The sequence below is a fragment of the Vulpes vulpes genome, chromosome 14 (genome assembly GCF_048418805.1).
Source record: "Vulpes vulpes isolate BD-2025 chromosome 14, VulVul3, whole genome shotgun sequence".
Taxonomy (NCBI): domain Eukaryota; kingdom Metazoa; phylum Chordata; class Mammalia; order Carnivora; family Canidae; genus Vulpes; species Vulpes vulpes.
Genome location: NC_132793.1, coordinates 48094304 through 48111462, shown reverse-complemented (window position 1 = coordinate 48111462; position 17159 = coordinate 48094304). Strand labels below are relative to the sequence as shown.

Below are 17159 nucleotides of genomic sequence, written 5' to 3'. Positions count from 1 at the left end.
TGATATCTGTGTCAAATATAGCATCAGCAAGTTTCACTGAGTCTCTAGTGCAACCTGGACAAGCACAATCTAAACCAACCTTTCCCAAAGGGGGCCACATGAAGATAGGCTGGTACAGTGAGTTACCTCGAACGTGTAAGCGATCCCTTCACCAGATCACCTGGCCTCCCTATCAGAGGCCGCAGGATGTACACAGTGGCCACGTGGTTGAGAAGGGCTGAGAAGTGACTCCTGGGAGCCAGGAGAGTGCGCGAGGGGTATGACAGACTGAAGGCAGAGGAGATTTCTACAGCACCCACTCACACTTCGACTGCTACAAAAAGCCACTTCATGAACAATTTTTGAAACTGTTTTTCAACTTCTATATTTTTTTAAGATTTTACTTGACAGAGGGGGAGAGAACACAAGCAGGGGGGGACCAGCAGGCGGAGGGAGAGGGAGTGGGAGCAGTAGACTCCCCGCTGAGCAGGGAGCTGGACATGGGACTCCATCCCAGGACCTTGAGATCACGGCTTGAGCCGAAGGCAGATTTAACCAACTCAGCCACCCAGGCGCCCCTCAACTTCTATATATTAACTCACTATTCCTCAAAATTCATTCATTGGTAATGTTGTCAACAGTCACAAAATACCTTAAAATGTTCTGTATGTATTTCTAGTCGTTGGAAATACCTTAAGAGATGAGGAATATTTATTTAAAGCCAGTCCTGACAGAGAGAACTCCAGGATGGAGTAGGTAAAAGCAGAAGGACAGATAAACTGTATCTCCAGGGCCCTCATATACAGGGGGGGAAAGCATCACTAAAATTCACAGGCACATTCTAGAACAGAGCATTAGGAATGCTCTCCCCACAACTGCTTTTGAGCCACAAAGTAGATCATGAATAAGTAATTTAAATCATTCATCTTACTTGCTCCTTAAGACTTTCTTTTCTCTTACAGCACAGGCAAGGGAGGAAAAAAACTGACCAAAACGCTGGCTGTAATCACCCACAAAAGTAGTGACATGCTGTTATAAGGATATTTTATTACTTTTCCTAGTTTTTTTTCCCTACAACTCCATCTTAAAATAGTTCAGCAGCATTAGTAGTAATACTAAGTAAAAAAAAACAGTAAAAAAGCTGACAAAAGTAAAATGTTTAAAAGTCTAAGATCTCAGGATACTCAAGACAAAAATTTGCAAGATGCCAGTTACCGATCCAAGTGCGGGGTTGGCCAGAACATGCATGTGCGTCACGCTACCCAGAGCAGTCAAAGTGGGGGCATCCACTGCTCTGCTCGTAAGCACTCAGAGCTGCAGAGGGCAGAGCTAGTGTATGAGGAACATCAGCAACTCAGTAGAAAATATAAATAAAGAAAAAAGAAAAAAAGATATGATTACCAGTTCTGGCATCACACACAGACACAAAGAAAACAAAGCCCCTTACTAATGAGTCTGAGAACCACAAATACACATCGTGCAGCGCCACTGGGGAAGCCGGACTGTGCTTCAGACGACTTGCTTTTCTGAAACAAGTGGTGCTCAACTGCCAGTCATGCCAGGGCCACCTTCTCCAAGTCTCCTCTGGGTACCAAACCTCCATCTAGGAGTCCGACACAGCAAATCTTAAATGAGGAGGTTTCAGGCCTTTGTAACCTAAGCTCCTGCACCTTGTGTGCTGTGAATCATTAACTAAGAAAATGCTGTGTCTTTTACTTGTGGTTAATTATATTACAGTTGTTTTTTTTTTTAAGATTCATTTATTTATTCATTCATTAAGAGAGAGAGGTAGAGACACAGGCAGAGGAAGAAGCAGGCTCCCTGTGGGGAGGCCGACGCGGGACTCGATCCCGGGACCCCAGGATTATACCCTGAGCCCAAGGCAGATGCTCAACTGCTAAGCCACACCCAGGGATCCTGGATTACAGTTCTTAGTTATTTTGACAGTGTGTTTTCCAAATTTACCCCCGTCACCATCCCCTTTCTGATCTGATCTGTCCTCACAGGAGTCATCCCCAAACATCTTCTCCTGAGACTGTGTGCCTCCTGATAGAGAACCAAAGGCAGGGCCCCACTCCCTCAGGAAATCCAAGTCAGTGAGCACCATCAGACGGGCTTGCCTGGGAAAACAGAGCAAGTCTGCAAATAATTACTTAAGCTGCTGCTATTATAAACCAATGCTACGTAACAAGCGAAAGAACTTGTTAGTAATACATTCTAACTCCTGTCCACAAAACGCTGCAAATGGCTGTGTGCATGCAGATATATGATTTGGGAGAGCAGGACCCTATCTGAGAGGAAAGACACACCACCTGCAGACAAGGTACTGAGAGCATCATACGGAGGAGAGAAAGTCTGCATCAACAGCTCACGTTTCATCTCCGCCTGGGTATGGCGTGGGTCCGAGATAGCTGGAAGGCCACGCGGAAATCAGCGTAACAGAAAAGTTAGAACGTGGACTTTGGAACCAGAGTCCCCGCGTTTGTTCGGTTTATTTATTTATTTAAATCATTTATTTGAGAGAGAGCGAGAGGAAGAACGGGACTCGATCCCAGCACCCGGGGACCACGACCTGAGCTGAAGGCAGTCGCTTAACTAACTGAACCACCCAGGTGCCCCATCTATTAATTTTAAAGGTAAGCTCTATGCCCAATCTGGGGCTTGAATTTACAACCCCCAACATTAAAAGTCTTCTGCTCCATCGAGCGGCCCAGCCAGGCTCCCTGGGTTTATATATAATCTCACCATCTACCGTTTGTGAGAACCTGATCAAGTTATTTCCTCTGTTTCCTCATCTGTGAAATAGGAATGGAGTACTTACGTCATCAGGGTGCCGTAAGCGTTAAACACGCTGTATTTGTAAAGCACTTACACAGGGATACACAGGTGTCTGGGAAACCAAGTGCCACACAGGTAAGCAGCCACACAAACAGCTACCTGGCCTGGTGGCACAGTTTAACGTGGGCTGGTGACGACACAGAAGATAAAATGACACCTCAATGAAGGGGGCATGAGATTTCAAAGGTGCTGCCAAACATCAGTCTGAATACAGCCACCAAATGCTGGACTCACATTTAGTCTTTTTGAGCTTAGTACTAAAACCCGCCTAACTGCGCTTTCACACTCCTGTTTAGTAACTGGGTCTCGGTGCGACCTTGGGAAACGTACTCTACCTCCCTCTGCACCTGGATCATTTGAAAACGAAAGGAAGTAGATTACATGCCTGATCTCTACAGCCCAACTCTGACAGTCCCAGGAAGGTGGTGAACTGGGGCGCCCGGGGGGCTCAGGGGGTTAGCGCCTGCCTGTGGCCCAGGGTGTGACCTCGGGGTCCCGGGATCGAGTCCCACATCGGGCTCCTCCCAGGGAGCCTGCTTCTCTCTCTGCCTGTGTCTCTGTCTCTCGTGAATAAACAGATAAAACATATTTTTTTAAGTAGGAAATAAAATGAAAAATAGTTTTTGTTTTGTTTGTCAAATTGTTTAAAGTTGCTGGACAGGATGAAAAACTCTCCTCCTTTCCTTTCTCAGCAGGGCAAAAATCAAAATAGAAAATAAAGTCATTAGACTTTCCCTCATAATTCCATTTGACCAAAGCAGCAAGGACAAGACTAGCACCCAGTCGGGGACCCCGGTGGGGGCTGCCTTAGGTCTGTGGCAAGGGACTCTGTACAGGAGGGCACAGCACAGCACCCGCTCCTGGGGGCATCTCTCAGACTCTGATCTGTGCAATGCCACGGGCAGCAGGGCTACACTGGGAAGAAAGGCCACGTTATAGGATTCCGCAGATACGGACTGTCCAGAAAAGGCCCACCCACGGGGATAGAGAGCACTAAGTGGTTTCTGGAAACTGAGACACAGGAGAAACAGGGAGTGACTGCTAACGGATCCAGTCTCTTTGCGGGGGGCGGCAACAAAAACGTGCTGGAATCAGGCAGCGCTGATGGGCTGCACAACTTTATGAATACGCCACGCATAGAACCGCACACTCTGAAAGGGCTGCATGTGAATTATAGGTCAGCAGAGAAATGGGGCGACATGGGGTGGTGTACCGTGGTGACAGGGGTTCGCCCGATGCAGGGGCCCTCCTTCTCGGAAATGGAGTGCAGCAGGGAGGACGGCGACCCTGCCGACAGCTCGACAGGAGGCGGCTAGAATCAGGCTTCAGATTCCTGTACAGTCTGGCCAGAAGGTCTGCAAACAGGTAGAAGATCAAAGGCTCTGCGCTCCAACGGAAATGACAGCACAGAAAACAGGCGTGAGCAGCAGAGGGGCGGCCTCCCGAGGCGAGAGCGGCAGCCACAGCGCCGGGTCCCCACTGCCGGTCCCCGCTGGCCGCGCCCTGACCTGAAGCCAGGTAAGCCAGGTCCAGCCGCCGTCTCCCAGGGCTCAGCCCTGAGACCAGCGCTGACCCGATGGCACGGCAGCCCGGACGGAGGCGGTGACCACAGCCCGGCTGGCGACACTGGGCCAGGCAGCTCGCCGCAGCCCCGACACCGCAAGACATAAGTCCTAGCATGTCACCCACTTAAAACCCAGCCGAGGCGACCCGAAAACCTGCAAACTCCCTACAACCACCCGGAATACACGCGCACCGACCCCCCGGCCGTGGCCCCCGCACGATGGCACCTGCCCCCGGGCTCCTCACCTTGCTCGGCCCGGGCACACGCGGCCCCGCCATTCTCCAGCCGAGCTCAAGCAGGAGCTCCCAGAAATACCCATGGGGACCCTTCCCGTTGCCCAGCAGCCCAGCTCCCTGCCGACCTTCCCCATGGCTCATGGCCTCCATGGCACCCACCACCCGCACCTCCCCGCTTACTGCCGTCACTCTGGTCCCTTCAGGGCACGGAGCGCGCGGCCACCGTGGGCCACAGCACAGCTGAAGTGCTGCCCCCCACACCTGGAACGGGCTGGACTCGATTCCTGCTAAACAGATAAACCCAGACTTTTCAGAAGAACTAATAGCACCATTGTCAACAATTTCCCAGCAGTCACACAATTACCCTGGTTAAGCAATGAACGAACCTGATGAGACTCATGTTTAACACTGACTGCCTGAAGGCTACTCAGTGGGGGGCGGTCTGCTTCTGTGCACAGTCCCAAGCCACCCTGGCAAAGCAGAGGTCAGGCAGGGTCCCAGGGGCAGTAGGGTGTTTCCCCATCCTTCACTCCATCAAGCGTAACACGCACCAGTTTCTGCTGCCGCTCGACATCAGGGTTCCAAGACACTGGCTGATGTTAGAATCCTTTACAGATTAAAAGATGGAGGAGACTTAGACCCCCAAAGCCCAGGCTGCACCTCAGACCAATTACACCAGAATCTCTGGAGGTGGGGCCCAGGCATTAGTATTTCTGAAGGCTCCTCAGATAACTCCAATGGGCACCCAGGGCTGAGAACCACTGTTTCAGGGAAAAGTCCAAGTACCCACAGAGAGCAATCTTCACTCCATTACCTTCACTCTATATGGTCAGAGAATCGTATTTTAAAGGTGAAAGAGTTGGGTCTATAAAAAGAAGCATATTTACTATAAATATATTCACATATAATTATATGTTACTATAAATAAATACTCCAGAGATACTTGCACCTAGAGATACTCATTATTTCCTGAATTTCTGCTGAAATCATTAATAATAATATTAGATTTTAGCACTTCTCCAGCTCCTGGTATAGTGTAGTACATATATCACTTTGTCTCAGAATATTCAAATAGAAAAGTATATATATTTAGTGAATGGAATAATTCCAAAACATGAAAAACCCACATACCTGACTCACTTAGAAATATGAACGTCTCTATCATTTCACAGAATCCCGAGCAATAGACAGGAACATTTAGCTTCTTGGAAGTAAAAAGATGCAATACTATTCAGTTGACTATGCAGAGAATGAAAGAATGACCACAAACAAATGATTTAAAACAAAAAGGGGGCAACTGGGTGGCTCAGTGGTTGAGCATCTGCCTTTGGCTCAGGTCATGATCCTGAGGTCTGTGCCTCTCATGAATAAATAAGTAAAATCTAAAAAAAAAAAAAAAAAAAATAGGACTGAAAAAGAGATTCCTGCTAGAATTAATTCACTTCAGCTGAAGGAGAAACATACTGGAGTTCTGTCTGCGGTCACATCCACCTCTGCACACGCCTGGACTTGCATATCTCCCCGAGAAAAAGATTTTTACTGTTCTAAAGCCCACACCAATGACATCACACCAACAGAGAAGGTTATTTTTCCCACAGGATTATGTACCAAATGGTACTGATATAGAAAAAGAGTTTTATGCTATTCAGTATTTCCAAAAATTCATATTCCCTGCTGGTTCAAAATAGCTCGAGCAGCTAGGCAATTATTAAATTGCCACCCAAGATCTGTTCAAAATGTGCTCAATAACTTTTAAAAGCCCAAACCTGAAAAATCCTTCAAACTCTTATTAAAGGAACTCTTGCGAGCAGAATACACAATCAAAAGAAAAGGAATGTACTTTAATGTTATTTTGTCTGATGGCACAGACACATCGTGTGAGCCATTTGAATCACTGTTAACTACAAACTTTTTATACACACCGTATTATCAGTCAATAATGGAAAACCGCTATTCTTGTACTTTTTTTCAGGGACCCGAAAGCCAAACAAACCAGTTTTCCTGGTCTGCCCTTCTTTGGTACACACATGCAACTTGGATGGTGCTTCAGCGGGTAATGCTGGAAGAGGGTAAATGCTTTTCTGAGCATGAAGACAGGGGCTCCAAATTCCTAACAAGTAGCATCCTAATGTAGCCAGACTTTGTGGAGTGCTAAGTGTCTGCAGGAAACTAATACAGTAACTACTTATGTAACTTCAATTTAATTGTTCAAATTGCCACTTCTAAAACATGTTTCCTCCTTTCTAGTCAGATACTAAAATTCTAGCTTGTCCTGTAATAGACACAAGATACAATAAATGCGTCATCTGTTAGCCTCCCAGCCGAAAATTCTTTTTTCCTTTATCATTACTACGGTTGAGAGAAGTTGCAGAAACCAACTCAATGAAAATAAAACCCACCAGCTTTCTTAGGTAGAGCTACAGAGTAAAACAGTTCATTTGTGGTGAAGAATTCTGATTTGAGTGAATGAAAACATGAAACTGTAGAATATTTTTCAAAACAAACATTGTAGGGGCCCCTAGGTAGCTCAGTGGTTGAGGGCCTGCCTTCAGCTCAGGTCCTGATCCCAGAGTCTGGGGATCGAGTCCTGCATCAGGCTCCCTGCTCAACTTCTCCCTCTGCCTGTGTCTCTGCCTCTCTCCATGTGCCTCTCATGAATAAATAAAATCTTTTTTTTTTTTTAAGATTTTATTTATTTATTTATGAGAGAGAGAGAGAGAGGCAGAGACACAGGCAGAGAGAGAGGCAGAGATAGAAGCAGGCCTCTTGCCGGGAGCTCTACTGGGATTTGATCCCAGGACCCTGGCGGCACGCCCTGGGCTGAAGGCGGCGCTGCTCAACCGCTGAGCCACCCGGGCTGCCCAAATAAAATCTTTAAAAAAAAAAAAAAAAAAAAAAAGGGAGAGAACACTGTAGAGTAAAAACGTCAGGTACTAACAAATTCAGAACCTAATCTGCTAAGATTGATTTTTAAGTGTAATCACATAAATGAGAAATTTATAGAACCAAGGAGTTATATATTAGGGATACATCTTGTAAGGTTGTTTTTGTTTTTATACTAGGGTAAATGTTTTCCATTTGCCTGTAGTAAGCGGCCAGTCTTTTCAAAATGAAGCAGGCAAAACTGTCCCCCAAGCATTCACTTTAATTCTGAATTATGGAAGTCTCATTTGATGGGGTTTACTGTTATGCACGTAAGTATAAGGTGACTTATATCGTAAGATAATCACTGAGGAGGAGGGATCAGTTCTGCGGACCCGCTGAGGCCTCCCCAGCCCTGCAGGCGGGACTCCGGGGCCCTCTGCTGCGCCCGCATCACCCGGCACCGCCGCCCCAGGCTGCGGGGAGGAAGGCACTTGGGCTTGTCATCAGGGGAGGCTCCGAAGTGCGTGACCTCGGGCAGTGTGTGCCCTCTAGTGCGCGGCCGCTCCGGGAGACGGGGGAGAGCAGGCCTGGGGCCGCCCCGGCCGGGGAGGGGGGGGAGGGGAGGGGAGGGGAGGGGGGGAGGGGAGGGGAGGGGGGGGAGGGGAGGGGAGGGGGGGAGGGGAGGGGAGGGGAGGGGAGAGGGGCGGGGAGGGGGGGTTGCCGGGGCCACTTACGAGACGTAGGCTGGGTAGCCGAATCCTATCAAGTTGCAGAGGAGAGAGGCTCCATAGCCGAACACCAGGTACAAGGCCAGCAGCCCGACGGCACCTGGGGCGGGAGGGGAGAAGCGGGCCGCGGCCCGGGTCCTAAGCCGGGCGCCCCGCGCTCTCCGCCCCCGGGCCCCCGCCGCCCCGCCGCGCTCCACCGGGAGCCGCAGAGCCCCCTCCGCCCCCCTCCGCTCCCTCCGCTCCCCCCCCGCTCCCCCCCGCTCCCCCCCGCCCTCCGGGAGCGCCCGCCCCGCCCGCAGAGGCCCCGCCGCCCGCGCCCAGCCTGCGCGCAGCCACCGGGACTCGGCGCTCGGCCGCGGGGACCGACACGTCAGCGCCGCCGCACCCCCGTGCCCTCCCCCCCTCCCCTCCCCTCCGTCCCCTCCCCTCCCCCTCCCCCCTATCCCCTCCCCTCCGTCCCCTCCCCTCCCCTCCCCTCCCCTCCCCCCTCCCCTCCCCTCCCCTCCCCCGCCGGCACGGGCGGCCCCGCGAGGCCCCGGGACCCCTCCGCCCGCCCCCGCCCCGCCCCGCCCTGCACCCACCGAGCGCGATGTATCTGCGGTTCACGCCGCTCCGGGCCTCGAGCCTGGCCAGCAGGTCGGTCATGCAGTTCTTCTCCTGCAGGAACCGGTCGAACCTCTGCCTCACGGCCGCAGACATGGCGAGGCTGGCGAGGACCTGCGCGCCGCCCGGGCTGCTCCGACTGCGGGGCCGCCGAGCGGGGCGGGGCGGGGCGGGGCGGGGCGGAGGGGAGGGGCGGGGCGGAGGGGAGGGGCGGGGCGGGGCGGACCGCGCCGGTGGACGCAGCCCCGCCCCCCCGCAGCCTTTCCCGGCGGAAGGTAAAGCGAGCGCGAGCCGCTCGGGGCGGGGCGGGGCGGGCACCCTAGGCAGCGCCGCGCGAGGCCTGCTTCTCCCGCGGCCGGAACTCGGCCCAGCCTCCTCCGTGGTCTCGGGACGGCCCAGGGACAGCTGTAGGCCCTCGGGGTGCAGGCCCCTCGGGGTGGAGGCCCTCGGGGTGGAGGCCCTCGGGGTGGAGGCCCCTCGGGATGCAGGTCCTCGGGGTGCAGACCCTCGGGGTGCAGGCCCCTCGGGGTGGAGGCCTCTCGGGGTGCAGGCCCTCGGGGTGCAGGCCCCTCGGGGTGGAGGCCCTCGGGGTGGAGGCCCCTCAGGATGCAGGTCCTCGGGGTGCAGACCCTCGGGGTGGAGGGTCTCCTAACTGAAGAGCTCCAGGTAACCCCGTAGCTGGGTCCTCTCACTTTGCAGGTCTTTGCTCAAATGGCACCTCAGCCGGACCTTCTCTGACCCTGAATTGTAACCCCCAGCGTCTCTACCCCGTGTCTGGCTTTATTTTTCTCCATAGCCCATAGTATGTCTGACAGTCCACATGTTCTACTTTTTAAAAATATATATTTTTTAAATGATGTTGTTTTATTCATTTATTTTAATTCCAGCATAGTCAGCATACAGTGTTATGTCAGCTTCAGGTATATAATGTGGTGATTCAACAGTTCTGCACATTCCTGGGTGCTCCTCAAGATAAGTGCTCTTGGGCAGCCTCCAGGGCGTGATCCTGGGGTCCGAGGATCGAGTCCCACATCAGGCTGCTTGCAGGAAGCCTGCTCCTCCCTCTGCCTAGCTCTCTGCCTCTCTGTGTCTGTCATTAATAAATAAATAAAATCTAAAACAAAACAAAACAAAACAAAACAAAAAAACAAAAACAAAAACACAAGTGCTCTCCTGTATCTCAAACACCTAGAATATTGCCTGGTACTTAATAGGTTTTCAGAAACTAGTTTTTGAATAAATGGATATGTAACACACATTGTACTACCCAGTAATCTAAGTGCTACATGTACTAATTCATTTAATCCTCATGCTAGCATGGGGCAGTTACTACCTGTTTTACACTCATATAAGGGAAGGAAATCAGATATAGCAAGGTGTCATGACTAATAAATATCAGCTAGAATTCAGACCCAGTCTCTTACCCCTATATTATGCTGCCAGTATGGGTTGAATTGGTCCTTCCCAAAAAAGATATGTTGGAATCCTAACCCTCCATACCTCAGAATGTGACATTTTGAAGAAAGGGTGTTTACAAAGGCAATCAAGTTAAGAGGAGGTGATTATGATGGGCTCTGATCCAATAGTTCCTTGGTGGCTCAGTCAGTTAAGCACCTGACTCTTGATTTTGGATCAGGCCATGATCTCAGGGTTGTGAGATCCAGCCCAGCATGAGCCTGGATGTGGAGCCTGCTTAAGATATTCTCTCTCCCTAGGGGCACCTGGGTGGTGCAGTTGGTTAAGCCTCTGACTCTTGGTTTCAGCTCAGGTCGTGATCTCAAGGTAGTGGGATGGAGCCCCACATTGGGCTCCATGCTCAATGATGCGTCTGCTTGAGTTTCTCCCTGTCCCTCTCCCTCTCCTCCTATTCTCTCTCTCTCAAATAAATAAATCGTTAAAAAATGTTTTTAAAGATTCCCTGTCTCTCTTTCTGCCCTTGTCTTCCTTGCATGTTCTTTCTCTTAAAAAAAAAAAAAAAAAAAAGGGATCCCTGGGTGGCGCAGTGGTTTGGCGCCTGCCTTTGGCCCAGGGCGCGATCCTGGAGACCCGGGATCGAATCCCATATCAGGCTCCCGGTGCATGGAGCCTGCTTCTCCCTCCGCCTGTGTCTCTGCCTCTCTCTCTCTCTCTCTGTGACTATCATAAATAAATAAAAAAAAAAAAAAAAAAAGGGATTTGGACGCAGAGACAGATACACAGAGGAAGAATGTGAGACACACAGGGAGAAGTCTGCTGTCTCTATGCCAAGGAGGGCTGGAGCAGATCCTTTCCTCACAGCCCGCAGAAGAAAGCAACTCTGTGGAAACCTTGATTTTACACTTCTGACATCCAGATCTGTGAGATGGTAATTTCTGTTATTTAAGACAATCATTTTGTGGTACTTTGTTATAGCAGCCCCAGAAAACCATCATAACTGCTTACAAAAATAGCTGAATTTGGAACTTTTAAGCCAGTTATAAGTTTGTTTAATTACCTACTAAATGAATACAATAATTATTACTTACCTGGAAGTCGGGGTCATATTTTTGAGTGCTTCAAATGATTCACAATTTGAAATGTTTAAGGTCTTTTAGCCAAGGAGCCAAATTCTTTTAAGTTATATATTCAAATCAGCCTAGATTTTTATCACTGTTTCATACAGTGTTACCATTTGTACTATATCAATTATGCATGAAGTATCTGGAAACATACTATTCATTTGTATTTCTTTTGTATAAATATTGCTCCTTCCTCAATTTTCTCCTGACTTAGATTCCAAATTTTTTCCTTCCTTCAGCACTCTACCTAGTACTAGTAAGACAAAGCAGCACAGTACGGCATAGTTTGTGGGCCCTGTCTCTGGGATCCAGCTTGGATGGGTGGTGGCCCAGCACCACCATTTAGCTGTGTGACTTTAGGGAAGTTACATAAGCTCTCTGTGCTTCCATTCTCTCATCCATAAAATAGGGATAACAATAGTACCTACTTTCACAGGGTCATCATGATGGTTAAATAAATCACAATTTGCAAGATTTTCAGAAGAGTGTTTAATGCAAAATCAGACTTAAGTAATTTAAGAAACAAAAAAGCACAGCTAGATACTAAAATTGAGATAGAAGAATATTACATAATTCTTACTTTTAAGAAATACAATCAGTGTGGGGAGTGTGAGCCCTTTAGGTCATCCAGTCATGTCTACAAAGTGTAGACCCTTGCATGATGAGAAAGCGATGCAGAAGATGAGAACTTGGCCCTACGTCTCAGGCTATTCACTCACCTGCATCTACGCGGTGTATCCTGGCGGCAGACCCAGAACCGGACAACCAGGTCATTGCCGGGAAGGCCGCGGACAAGGCTGGCCTGAAGCAGGTTGACTTTGGCAGTTCCTAGGGTGGAAGCCCAACCGACCCGGGATGATGCAAATGTTATTACTGTATCGTTCACAGGCTCCAGAAGAAAACTCTGCCGAGGATCTGTGCTCTCTCCATAACCTGTCTCTTCGGGTTAAAATTTCGGAACTGTCCGAAGTCATGATTCTGTCACATATGTCAGGAAGAAGGCATGCATACCCTCCTCGGTACTCTCTCTATTAACCCCCCAACGAACCCACGTGGCGGCGGCCCTGGCTTTTGTCGGAGCCTGGCACCAATGAGGCAGCCGCTTCCCAGTCAGGGGACCCCCAGGCCATGGTGGCACAGCCCCTCATGCTGCCAGAGGATGGCCGGAGGTGTGATGCAAAGAAGGGAGAGACAAAGTGAACAAAACCCAAGACGCTGACTTGCCAGGCAACGGGAGGGCAATGCAGCCTGGGTGCAACTTAGGCAAGAGAGTTCAAGGAAATAATACGTGAACATTACAGGGTTTCACTGAATGCATTTGAGTTATGTTTTGTTTTTTCATTTTTCTTAATCCCTTTTTTAAAATAAGACTTTATTTATTCATGAGAGACACACAGAAAGAGGCAGAGACATAGGCAGAGGGAGAAGCAGGCTCCCTGCAGGGAGCCCGATGTGGGACTCGACCCCAGAACCCCGGGGTCACACCCTGAGCTGAAGGCAGACCCTTAACCACTCAGCCACCCAGGTGCCCCTCTTTTGTCTTATTCTTAAACCTTTTCTGCTAAAAACGTAAACAAAGCATTTTATTACCATTGATCAAACAGGAAGCTGAATTTTAGAAAATTACTGCTCATAATTGCAAATAAATCAACCTAGGAATATCCTTTTCTTTAGCAAACTATTTCTATTCTAAAATCAAATGCCATATGTCATTACTATTGCACATAAATCCAAAATCTTTCACCAGATATAAAAGTGTGCTCTGATTCACCCTTTCACTCCTCTAATGGCACCTGCTCAGGAGACAGATAGAAAACAAGTCCCTGAGAGATGATGTCTCTAGGTTTGAGACCAGTTAATCCAGTTCTGGACAAACAATGGCTTTTAGACCCATACTAGGGTGGTATTGTGTCCACTGCCCCTAGGATGTGGTTTAAACCACAGAGAACAATCCAGATTCGCCTCATACATTTTTGCTTTTCTCTCCATGTAAGAGAAGGACTAGAGTCACACAATTTTGTGCATTTCCTTTCTTGTCTAGGCATTAGGGGAATTTAGTTAACTTGAATAAAGGAACTAACCAGCTATTAATTTCCTATTGCTGTTGCAACAAATTACCACAAGCTTGGTGACTTAAAACGGCAAATGTTTATTATCTTGCAGTCCTCGACATCAGACATCTGACACAAGTCTCACTGGACTAAATCAAGTTATCATCAGCAGGGTTGCATTCCTTTTTAGAGGCTCAGAGGGAGATCAGGGTTTTTTCATTTTTGTTTTTTTGGGGGTTTTTTTGTTTTTTGTTTTTTGTGGGGTTTTTTGTTTGTGTGTGTGTGTGTGTGTGTGTGTGTGTGTGTGTGTATTTGGTTATTTGCGGTTGTTAGCAGAACTCTGGTCCCTGTGGGGGTAGGACTGAGGTCCCCATTTCCTTCCTCATCTTCAAAGCCAGCAGCAGTGGGTTGAATCCCTATCATACTTGAAATTTCTCTTCCTTTTTTCTTTGGTCTCATCTCTCTGCCCCAGTGGCTGACTTCCACTTCCATTTTTAAGGTCTCATGTGATTAAATTGATCCCACCCAGATAATCCAAAATAATCTCCCAATTTTAAGGTCCATAGCTTTAATGACATCTGCAAAGTTCCTTTTGCCATGTAAGGGGACAAACTTACAAATTCTGGATTCTTGGGTATAGACATCTTCGGGAGGTCATTATTTTGTCTATCACACCAGCCTTAGATGGGGGATCCATAAACCAGCATCAGGGTCCCTGAAAAAACTGAACATGTTGAGATTAATCAACTGGTAGTCCTTTCCCTCACAGTGAGAGCCCACTCAGGACATGGCACAGGCTAAGCATGGGCCCCACAGCAGATGTCCTGGCTCCATTTCTTGCTCACTGTGTCATTTTAGGAAAGTTCTCAACTTCCAAACCCCACTTTCCTCAGCCTATAAAATGAAGCTAACATTAGTAACTCCCTGCTATCGGTTCACTGTGTGTGTCGTCCCCAAATTCACATGTTGAACCTAACCCGAAAGTTGACCATACTTGGAGGCGGGGCCTTTAGGGAGTGACTAGGTCATGAGAGTGGAGCCTTAATGATGAAAGTAGTGCCCTTTTAGAAGGGACCCCAGATTGCTTCCTCACCCCTCCCACCCTGTATGGACACAGAGAAGGTGGCTTTCTATAAACCAGGACGTGAGCTCTCACCAGCTCCCGAATCTGCTGGTATCTTAATCTTGAATATCCTAGCCTCCAGAACTGTGAGAAATAAATATTAAGTCACCCAGTCTGTTTTTGTCATAGCTGCCCAAATGGACTAATATATTACCTCATAGGGTTGTGGGGGAAACGACATATTCCATGTAAAGCACTCTGAAGATTGCCTGGCCTCATGGAGTGTGCTGAGGTGTGAGCTATCCCAGAAGACCCATATACAAATGAAGCTGACAGTCTCAAGAGTTAAAAATTGCTTAAAATTCCTCCCTCTTGTCTCATTCTGTGGATTCCAGGATTTGGTATCTGTGAAAATAAAAATAGAAGAGATAAAAGCACATTTTCATCAGTAATTTGTGGCAAAGGAGGAGGAAAACGAAAAATTATCCTGAGCATCTATTTTGTGTTAAGCAATTTGTGTGTGTGAAGAATCTGAGAACACATTTTAATGAGGTGGAGGCACCAGGTGCTTGAGAATTAAAGGAGTAGGCTTTCCCAAGGCACACGGTAGTACAACAAAATTTCTAATTTCCTAGTTTTGTCTAGGACCCTTTGACTAATCAGTGGCCAAGGGAAATGGACCCTCCAGTCCTGCATAGATAGGAGCAAGGAACTGACCCTACAGCGTGTGTCAGGTCAAGTCCAGCTGGTCTCTGACATGTAGCAAGCTGATTTATGCAGCCCTTTACCACTGTGTAGTCTCCAAATGCTCCCTCCTTCTCCTTGGTCTCTGCCTTTCAGCCTTTTCTGGATGAGTTCTGGTTCAACATCTTCCAGCTCTTAGACATCGATCATGCTATGTTGACTCAAGGACATGCTTCTTCCTTTGAATACATAAGTAACTTTTGCTTTATTATGAGCAGGGCAGTACAACTAGGTGGGAATGACTTGACCATGTGGCCTTTAGCTTATTATCCAGAACATTCCATTTAAAATCATTGCTGTTGTAGATTAATAACAAAGTTGTGTTGGAGGCTTTGGAATATGGTTTTGGAGTGGGGGGCAGCTTGATTTTTTTTTCACACCTTTGCTTGTAACAACTCTACCTATTGGCCACCATAACAAAAACTGCTGAAAGTGAGAAATTATTAGTTTAAGAGATCATGATGTAAACTATCTCCAAAAAGCACCAACTGTTGTGTGTGTAATTGTAGCCAGCTTTATCAAATTTACTGAAAATGTTGATATTTTTAATGATCGTTCTTATGGAAACAGCTGGAACTTGAAAACATCAATCATTAGAACTGTAACTTCTGATTTTGTAAATAAAAACTAAATTTATGTTGAACACAGTACCAAAATCTGTATCACGTGTATATCTGGTATGTTTCTAGCTCCACACAGTGGCATATGAAATGGATTAAAGGAGGCGTTTCTGGTGCTGGATTCTCTGGGGATGTGATTACTCACAACTTGTGTCTTTAACGTGCAGGAGGACCTTTACACTTAGTTTGCTTCATATTAGGTTCACAACTTCTATTTGATGTGAAACAATGCCACAATTTGGACTAGATGCAGATGTCTTAAATAAGCCACAAAAGGTTTGAGTGCAAAATCAAGTGAAGGATAGGCAGTTAATCTTAATTGATGGAAAGATAATATCAGCTCTATTTCAGAGTAATCTTTTAAAAACAAATTATTTTATAGAGTTACTTCAAATCACTTTCTCTAACTCATATTAATTCACAGGAGAATAAAGGGGAAAAAGTCAGCTTAGACTGAAAACCTGCATCAATTTGTTTAGCGTGACTTCCTTTCCCTTGCCTTAGATCGCACCTACATTGACAGACGAAAGTGGAGAGTTAAGCATGTATCTTAGGATTTTGCCAGTAAAAGTTATATGAATAATTACTCGGTGTAGACAGCCCCAGGTTAAGACCTTTCAACAGAGAACTGGACTTGGGTAGCTTTTCCTGGGTGACTTAGTTTGAGACCAAGGAATGGTCAGCACTCTTTTGTCAGGCATAAAATAGATCACAGAATACACTCCTCCACCCTCGAAGTCCCTTCCCAATTATTTAAATTTAATTTGTTGAAGGTTTTCTACTCATTTTCAGAAGGATAATGAATAATAATAATGAATCATCCATTCAACAGCTATTTACAGAGTACCCACTATCTGGTGAGCGCTGAAGGTTCATGGGAACCAAGATAACCAAGATAGACAAGGCCCAAGCTTTGTGAATCTCACAGGAGATAATTGCCATAGCAACATTTGGTGTCCATCACTGAGGATTTGAAATAAACTTTAGCATCTTAACACAATGTATTTTTTTCATCACCAAAGAGAAAATTGTTATCAATAAGAAAAGTCTCAATTTGGCTATCACATGATCCCATTTCTTCGCTTTCTACCCGGCATCCTCTCCTGTGCTAGCAGCAGATGCTCTCCTGCTCCATTAGCTTTCCTCCTGTTTCCTCAGATCCAACCGGAGCTGGGGGACTGGTGACTCCCGGGTTGAGCCATTGTTTTCTACATTATATAATAAGTTCATAAACACCAACAGTGGGAAAAGATCTGTTGTTTATTCCTTGTCTCCTGGTCTCCTCATACTTCCCGAGTGGGGTCAGTATTGAAATGATCAGAACCATGAGG

The 17159-nt window shown here is 47.5% G+C and overlaps 1 protein-coding gene and 1 long non-coding RNA gene across 5 annotated transcripts in view; both read right to left on the bottom strand.

Moving 5' to 3' along the window:
- Positions 1 to 9008, bottom strand: part of REEP5 (receptor accessory protein 5) — a 37548-nt gene extending 28540 nt beyond the window's left edge. The window contains exons 1-2 of one of the 3 annotated variants that reach the window (XM_072736576.1): positions 8792 to 9008; positions 8217 to 8310 (exon numbers count right to left, since the gene is read on the bottom strand). In XM_072736576.1, the coding sequence (XP_072592677.1) occupies positions 8217 to 8310; positions 8792 to 8909 (212 nt within the window). In that variant the 5' untranslated portion in view covers positions 8910 to 9008. The remainder of the gene's footprint in view (positions 1 to 8216; positions 8311 to 8791) is intronic. The other 2 variants (XM_072736577.1, XM_072736578.1) reach the window with 2 other exon arrangements.
- Positions 4031 to 5224, bottom strand: LOC140595415 (uncharacterized). 2 transcript variants are annotated; one of them, XR_011997000.1, is made up of 3 exons: positions 5004 to 5143; positions 4798 to 4923; positions 4031 to 4172 (listed from the first exon to the last, which is right to left on the bottom strand). It is a non-coding gene; the product is annotated as an uncharacterized lncRNA (long non-coding RNA). The 2 variants fall into 2 exon arrangements; XR_011997001.1 differs by having other exon boundaries at positions 4032 to 4172; positions 4798 to 4904; positions 5004 to 5224.
- Positions 9009 to 17159: the final 8151 nt, after the last annotated feature.